Genomic DNA, 8,621 nt, shown 5'->3' with positions numbered 1-8,621 from the left:
GCATTTTAAAAAATAAATAAGAGATAACAGAAGTTTATTTTGTAATATTTTTAACTCTCTCGTATAAACAAATATGTAAAAGGGTTCTCCAACGACAGATTTACTACCTTTCAACTTATGACATAAAGATAGTATTTGGCAATCAATTACCGATGCAACTTCCGAAGGTCAAATAGTTCATTATAAAACTCAATCGTTGAATCAGATTTTAATAAAATCTCAAAACCGTACTTCATATTTAGGAAAATGTATCCATCGAGTTGTTTATGAATCACGTTCATTGCATTAGCCTCATTAACGTTAAAGGTGTGCAACGCCCAAATTATACTTTTGTAGTTTCCTGCATTGTTTAAGGAAAAAAAATCATGTTTTCGTCAGATTTATTTTCGGAAGGTGTCTCGAGTCAGTTGACTGAATCGATTTTGAAAGATACTTGTTTGAGTTTTGTCTTGCAAGACTACTACTCCATGATGGACAGTGACGGACCTAGATCTTTAAATGGACTAGCACTGCACGATAACTACCAGGACACGAACTACGCATACGAGGCTACAGAGGAGCAGAGGCGAAATGCCCGGATGAGCAGTCTGGATGACTTCTGGAAAATGCACAGGAAATCCCTGGATGATCCGGATGCTTTCTGGAGCGAGGCCTCGGAATCTTTATATTGGAAAATTCCGGTACCGAAACAAAATGTATGCAGGTACAATTTCGATGTCCATAAGGGAAAGATTTTTATCGAATGGATGAAGGGTGCGATGACCAATATTTGCTACAATGCACTGGACAGAAATGTTGAGAAGGGACATGGGGAACAAATTGCCTATTTCTGGTATTGTACATTTTTTTTATACTTTTAATTATTCTTTTACCGTCGCAAAGTAAGAAAATTTCATCCTCTTACGGCGATATGGTAAGATAAGGGATTGTTTTACTACTGTAACCACTGATTATTTTCCATCTTGGGATTTTTTTTTTATCTCATTTTCTTACTGCTACTAACATGATAAAAGAAATTTTATTCTCTTACCCTTAACTATGATAAAGGCAATTTTATCTTTCCGATATTACTATAACAAAGGAAATTTAATTCTCCTACCACTACTACTGTAGTAAAAGAAATTTTATTCTCTAACCGCTACTACTGTAATAAAGGAAATTTTATTCTCTTACCGCTACATCTGAAAGGAAATTTTATTCTCTTAAAGCTAATAATGGAAATTTTATTCTCGTACAGCCACTACTACAATGAAGGAAATTTTATTCTCTTACCACTACTACTGTAGTAAAAGAAATTTTATTCTCTTACCGCTACTACTATAATAAAGGAAATTTTATTCTCTTAAAGCTAATAATGGAAATTTTATTCTCTTACCGCCACTACTGCAATGAAGGAAATTTTATTCTCTTACCACTACTACTGTAGTAAAAGAAATTTTATTCTCTTACCGCTACTACTATAATAAAGGAAATTTTATTCTCTTAAAGCTAATAATGGAAATTTTATTCTCGTACCGCCACTACTGCAATGAAGGAAATTTTATTCTCTTACCACTACTACTGTAGTAAAAGAAATTTTATTCTCTTACCGCTACTACTATAATAAAGGAAATTTTATTCTCTTAAAGCTAATAATGGAAATTTTATTCTCGTACCGCTGAAATGAAGGAAATTTCATTCTCTTACCACTACTACTGTAGTAAAAGAAATTTTATTCTCTTACCGCTACATCTGTCATAAAGGAAATTTTATTCTCTTACCGCACTACTGTAATAAAGGAATTTTATTCTCTTACCGCTACAACTGTAATAAAGGAAATTTTATTCTCTTACCACTACTACTGTAGTAAAAGAAATTTTATTCTCTTACCGCTACTACTGTAATAAGGGAAATTTTATTCTCTTACCGCTACATCTGTAATAAACGAAATTTTATTCTCTTACCGCTACATCTATAATAACCGAAATTTTATTCACTTACCGCTACTATTATAATAAAGGAAATTTTATTCTCTTAAAGCTAATAATGGAAATTTTATTCTCGTACCGCTACTACTGCAATGAAGGAAATTTTATTCTCTTACCGCTACTAACCTAATTTAGGAAATTTTATTCTCTTACCTCTATTACTGCAGTAAAGGAAATTTTATTCTCTTACGGGATAAGGAAATTTTATTATCTTGCTGCTGATTATTTATATTATCTTACCGCTAATAATGGAAAGTTTATTCTCTTACCCTTATTTATTATAAAAGCAATTTTCTCTTTCCGCTACTACTGTAATAAAGGAAATTTTATTCTCGTACCGTTCATAAGGGAAATTTTATTCTCTTACCCTTATGTACGATAAAAGCAATTTCATCTTCCAACATTACTATAACAAAGAAAATTTTATTTTCTTACCACTACTACTGTAATAAGGAAAACTTTAATCTCTTACCGCTACTACTGTAATAAAGGAAATTTTATTCCCTTACCACTACTACTGTAATAAAGGAAATTTTATTCTCTCACCGCTACTACTGTAATAAAGAAAACTTTATTCTCTCATCGCTACTACTGTAATGAAGGAAATTTTAATCTCCTGCTGCTACTACTGTAGTAAAGGAAATTTTATTCTCTTACCGCTATTACTGTAATAAAGAAAACTTTATTCTCTCATCGCTACTACTGTAATGAAGGAAATTTTAATCTCCTGCTGCTACTACTGTAGTAAAGGAAATTTTATTCTCTTACCGCTATTACTGTAATAAAGAAAACTTTATTCTCTCACCTCTACTACTGTAATAAAAGAAATTTTATTCTCTTACCTCTACTACTGTAGTAAAGAAAATTTTATTCTCTTACCACTACTACTGTAATAAAGGAAATTTTAATCTCTTTCTGCTACTACTATAATAAAGGAACTTTTATTCTCTTCAGCTACTATGTAATAAAGGAAATTTTATTTTCTTACCGCACTACTGTAATAAAGAAAAAAAAATTTCTCTAACGGGATAAAGAAATTTTATTCTCTTATGTACTGCTGATTATTTATATTCTCTCACCGCTAATAATGGAAAGTTCTCTTACCGCTACTACTGTTATAAAGGAAATTTTATTCTCTTACCGCTACTATTATAATAAAGGAAATTTTATTCTCTTACCGCTACTACTGTAATAAAGGAAATTTATTCTCTTACGGGATAAAGAAAATTTTATTCCCTTACAACCGATTACTTTATTTTTACACCGTTACTACTCTGATAAGGAAATTTTATTCTCTTATCACTGCTTACTTTTATTCTCTGCTACAATATGGTAAGGCAATTTTTATTCTTTTACTGCAGATTATTTTTATTCTTTTACCTCTGTTTATTTTATTCTTTTACCGTTGATTACTTTTATTCTCTACCTACTTTTCCAACTACGATAAGTGAAACTTTGTTCTTTTAACTCTACTGCTTGAATAAGGGATATTTTATTCTCTTATTACTTATAAGTTTTAAAATCGAACTGCAAGTTATAAAGGACTGAGAAAGAATAAAAGATTATCGAGAGAAATTTAAAATTATCAGTATTGGTTACAGCAACAACACAGTCGTAACAATATTCTCATTGAGTTCGGAGGCCTTAGAGTCCTTAAAATTTCCCAATTTTTAGATGTTAGCAATTATATTTTCAGTGGAGAAAATTTGTGTTTTTAACGCATTTAAAACATCATATAAAACTTAATATCGTTCTGTCTTGGTATTGAGGTTAAAATTTTGAATGTTTTATTTTCCTTCTTTTTCATGTTTTCAACTTTTAAGCGAGTTAACCTCAAAAAGATTACTGTATGAAATTGGAAATAAATATATTTTAGTTGTAATACTCTAAGTTGTTCTTAAAAAAAACTTAAGCATATTTTTAAATATAAATAATTACATGTAAAAAAATTATAATCATGAAAACACTTGCAGTTTTTACTCCAGAAATTTTTTAACTTCTTTTCTTAAAACAATATCAAAAATTAAAACTTAGCAAAAATCGTAAGCAAAAACCGTTTTTTCAAAATTGCCTGAAATTTGTTTGTTTTGAAGTATAAATATTTTTGGTTAAATCAAAAACATTATTTTTTTTTTTTTTTTTTTTAATTTTTCAAAACTTTACGAAAGCATCAAAATTTTTGTTAACGTTTTTAAGTTTTCTTTATTGAGCCATAAAACAATATTCCCCAAACATATTTTTATTAACATATGGTTTCTCTTGCAACAAATTAGGAAGAATTACCCCTGGAATACCCCTCTTCTAACTCCTCAAATCCTAGATCTATTAAAATTTTATGCTATTTAGTAAAAACAACACCCTGATTACTTTTGATCTAATGATCGGATTTTCTCATGAAAAGGCGGATCTATGAATAAAACTCAGCGTCTATAAAAATGATCCCAACTGATACAATTATGCGTAAAAACAAATTTACTAATCATTAATGCTATTTTAAATAAACGAACATTTTTTCTTTAAAAAAAGAAAGTTTGCTTTTAATTTCATATCGTAAAAATTTGCTTTAAAAGATGAGTAGAGGTTTATTTGATGAGATGCTTGTTCTTTTCTAAAATAACTTTTTTTTTATCTAATTTAACTTTCAACTCTAGAAGTAAATCGTTGTTTTTAGTTACTACTCTGACTGCAACAAGAGGTTGTATTGTTAAAAAGAACTCTCTTAATAAAGAGTCTCACACACATATTTAGAATACATTTTAATCTACTTATTTGTCTTGTTTTGATTCCTGTTTCCTGATTTGACCTTTTCCGCATTTGGTGCTGTTGTTTGCCCAAACACTGGGAATTGTTTTAAATGGACTCTCCCTAAAGGTTTCCTTCAATACAAAATCAATGGAAAAAAATTCCGTTCTATGTACCATCTGTCCTTACTGTGGGAACAACGTTGGCTCAACTAATAGGGTGCCCCTGAAAGAGTGGCCAACAAATCTGCCCTTCTGTATGAGCTAGGTCATTATCCAGGTGGGCATTGGAAAAAGAAATTTAAAAAATAATAATTACATATACATCATGCAAATGATACATTATTGCCCTACAATTTCATAACTTCGAGAATTGTTTCTGTCAAGATGCTGTTAGTAACGCCGTCTTTGATCATACGACTTGCTTTTGATCAAAAGGGCGTTTTGATCATAAGACCCTGAAGCTTCCTACTCACGCGAGGTTCTTTAAACCTGCTATTTTTATATAGCATCTGGTGAATAAAGTAAATGCTTCAAGGAAACTTACATAATACGCTTTTTCTTTTCATTTGTTAGGTTATATTACACTTATATTTCAGTTCATCTCTTACAAACTGTATGAAAATCAATTATGAAGGAAGTCCACAGAAATATACCACAGTTTTAATTTCCACAAATGATCTCCTAAACTCCGTAAAATGTTATGTAAATTAAAGACTCATAACAAAGACATACAATTACGTACTTTAAGTTATTTGTATGGTGAAGAAAAATGAGTGGATGTAAAACATGCAAGTTTAAAAAAAAAAGCTTTATGAACTTCATCTAGCCTAGTCAATTCTAATTATAAACAGTGGTCGGAAAAAAACTACATTATTTTTGTAGTTTACCACAACTACAACTTTTTTATAAAATGTAGTGACTATAAACTACTTTGGAATTTTGTAAGTACTTCACTACTTTAAAGGAGACGAACTTTTCTAGAGAACTTAAATTTACACCCATGCCCAAAATGGTTTTGAATAAGAAATTGGCTTATATTAAGCATAAGGAAACATCTAAGAAATACTTATTCATGTTTACATAAACCTGTTTGTTATTCCAAAATGCTTTTTTTTTTTTTTTTTTTTTCGAATTTGTTCATTTAACTTTCAAATTTTTTTTTGACTTTTTATACAACGAATATTTCATTAAAGAAATTGGAAATCATCAAATAGTTGAAATTTTTTAATTGTTTAATGCTCTTTCCTCTTTAACGTTTTCTCAAGTTTAATTGTTCTAATTCCTCTTAAAAATTAAGTACATCGTGCTAATACGTTTTCTTCCTTTGAAATAACATAAGTATTTCGCGAGTGTCCATTCACATGGGACCAAATTGATTAATTATCTATTTCTCATAATGGTGATACTGTTTAAATATGAGTCATACGTGATTTTAAATACTTTATTTCTATTAACGTTCAGCTGCACCCGCAGGGTCATTTTCATGGCATCTATTGACGGACCCGCAAAAATTTTAACCCTTCAAATTCCAATAATTAGTAACGTTTGTGGGGTATTAATCTTAGACAATGTCAACCTTCAGCTATCAAACGTTACCTCAAGATTGAATCAAGTTAACATGTCTTATATGGTAGTGATTCGGTATTTAATATTTATAGTGGTAGTTACGCCACATTACTCTCCTTCCAGAATTTTATTTGGGATAGAATTCGATGAACGGATACCACTAGTTGATTCATGCTGTTTATAATTTATAACATTTTTGCTCATTATATTTTTCTTTAATGTTTTTTTTTTGTCCATAGCATTTCACTCATTTTTTTCTCCTTCATTTTTTGTTTATAGCATTTTGCTCATTTTTTCCCCTTCATTTTTTGTTTATAGAATTTCCCTCATTTTTTCTCCTTCATTTCTTGTTTATAGCATTTCACTAATTTTTTTCCCCTTCATATTTTGTCAATAGCATTTCACTCATTTTTTGTTTATAGATAGCATTTCACTCATTTTTTTCCCCTTCATTTTTTGTCTACAGCATTTCACTTATTTTTTCCCCTTCATTTTTTGTTTATAGAATTTCCCTCATTTTTTCCCCTTCATTTCTTGTTTATAGCATTTCACTAATTTTTTTCCCCTTCATATTTTGTCAATAGCATTTCACTCATTTTTTGTTTATAGATAGCATTTCACTCATTTTTTTCCCCTTCATTTTTTGTCTACAGCATTTCACTTATTTTTTCCCCTTCATTTTTTGTTTATAGAATTTCCCTCATTTTTTCCCCTTCATTTCTTGTTTATAGCATTTCACTAATTTTTTTCCCCTTCATATTTTGTCAATAGCATTTCACTCATTTTTTGTTTATAGATAGCATTTCACTCATTTTTTTCCCCTTCATTTTTTGTCTACAGCATTTCACTTATTTTTTCCCCTTCATTTTTTGTTTATAGAATTTCCCTCATTTTTTCCCCTTCATTTCTTGTTTATAGCATTTCACTAATTTTTTTCCCCTTCATATTTTGTCAATAGCATTTCACTCATTTTTTGTTTATAGATAGCATTTCACTCATTTTTTTCCCCTTCATTTTTTGTCTACAGCATTTCACTTATTTTTTCCCCTTCATTTTTTGTTTATAGAATTTCCCTCATTTTTTCCCCTTCATTTCTTGTTTATAGCATTTCACTAATTTTTTTCCCCTTCATATTTTGTCAATAGCATTTCACTCATTTTTTGTTTATAGATAGCATTTCACTCATTTTTTTCCCCTTCATTTTTTGTCTACAGCATTTCACTTATTTTTTCCCCTTNAAACTCAGAATTGGATTTCACTAATTTTTTTTCCCCTTCATATTTTGTCAATAGCATTTCACTCATTTTTTGTTTAGATAGCATTTCATTCATTTTTTTCCCCTTCATTTTTTGTCTACAGCATTTCACTTATTTTTTCCCCTTCATTTTTTGTTTATAGAATTTCCCTCATTTTTTCCCCTTCATTTCTTGTTTATAGCATTTCATTAATTTTTTTTCCCCTTCATATTTTGTCAATAGCATTTCACTCATTTTTTGTTTATAGATAGCATTTCACTCATTTTTTTTCTATATTGTTTATTACCGGGTGACTTTATTTACACTTCACCGGATCTTTCTCTTTTTTTTTGAGCAGTTTAATATTAAGCAAATCAACTGTTTAATGTGGACCATCCATCATGTTTGCGAGTTCATATCATGTCCGCAAGTCACCATTGAAGAGAATTATAAATCGACTACGTCAACCTTCATCTATCAAAAGGTACCTCAACAAGGCATCAAGTTAACATGTCTTATATACTAGTGATTCGGTATTTAATATTTATAGTGGTAGTTACGCCACACGTTAAAACTGTGTTTCTTTTATAAACTAACGTTAAATGGTTTCGTTACAAACTACTGTTTTTTGTATCACACAACTACTTTTGTTTTTTAAAAAAAAGTAGCACATTTCGCTACAAACAACGAAAAAAAGTAGCGACTACAGTAGCTTCACTACTTGTAGTGTGCTACCTCCAACCACTGGTCATAACCCCCTTCACCCCAGTCTCATAGCAGCCATCTTTGATCACAAGTAGCGCAGAAATAGATGTTTGGGTGTAATGTACAGGGCTCGAGAATTGCCAACCAATAAAGTTTGAGTGGCGACAAATATTTTTAGATTTTCAATTACAACCTTACATTTTTTGTGAGAAAAAAATTGGTCTGAGGATTGAAGATTGCCTGCGGATATTTTTGTTTTGCCTGAGAATTTTTTATGAGATTGGGGCAAAATCTAAATTAAGATCTGGTCTTGGATAAGTCTTGGATACTTCCGGGCAGCGACCAGCGAGAAACTTTAAAAAAAAAAAAAAAAAAAAAAAAAAAAAAAAAAAAAAAAAAAAAAA

The 8,621-nt window shown here is 30.0% G+C and overlaps 1 protein-coding gene across 1 annotated transcript in view; it reads left to right on the top strand.

The window, feature by feature from the left end:
* Positions 1 to 210: 210 nt before the first annotated feature.
* Positions 211 to 8,621, top strand: part of LOC107448877 (acetyl-coenzyme A synthetase, cytoplasmic-like) — a 53,693-nt gene continuing 45,282 nt past the window's right edge. The window contains exon 1 of the mRNA XM_043053621.2: positions 211 to 832. Coding sequence (XP_042909555.1) covers positions 366 to 832 — 467 coding nt within the window. The 5' untranslated portion in view covers positions 211 to 365. The remainder of the gene's footprint in view (positions 833 to 8,621) is intronic.

The sequence above is a fragment of the Parasteatoda tepidariorum genome, chromosome 10 (assembly GCF_043381705.1).
Source record: "Parasteatoda tepidariorum isolate YZ-2023 chromosome 10, CAS_Ptep_4.0, whole genome shotgun sequence".
Lineage (NCBI taxonomy): Eukaryota > Metazoa > Arthropoda > Arachnida > Araneae > Theridiidae > Parasteatoda > Parasteatoda tepidariorum.
This window is presented reverse-complemented; position numbering and strand designations above follow the sequence as displayed.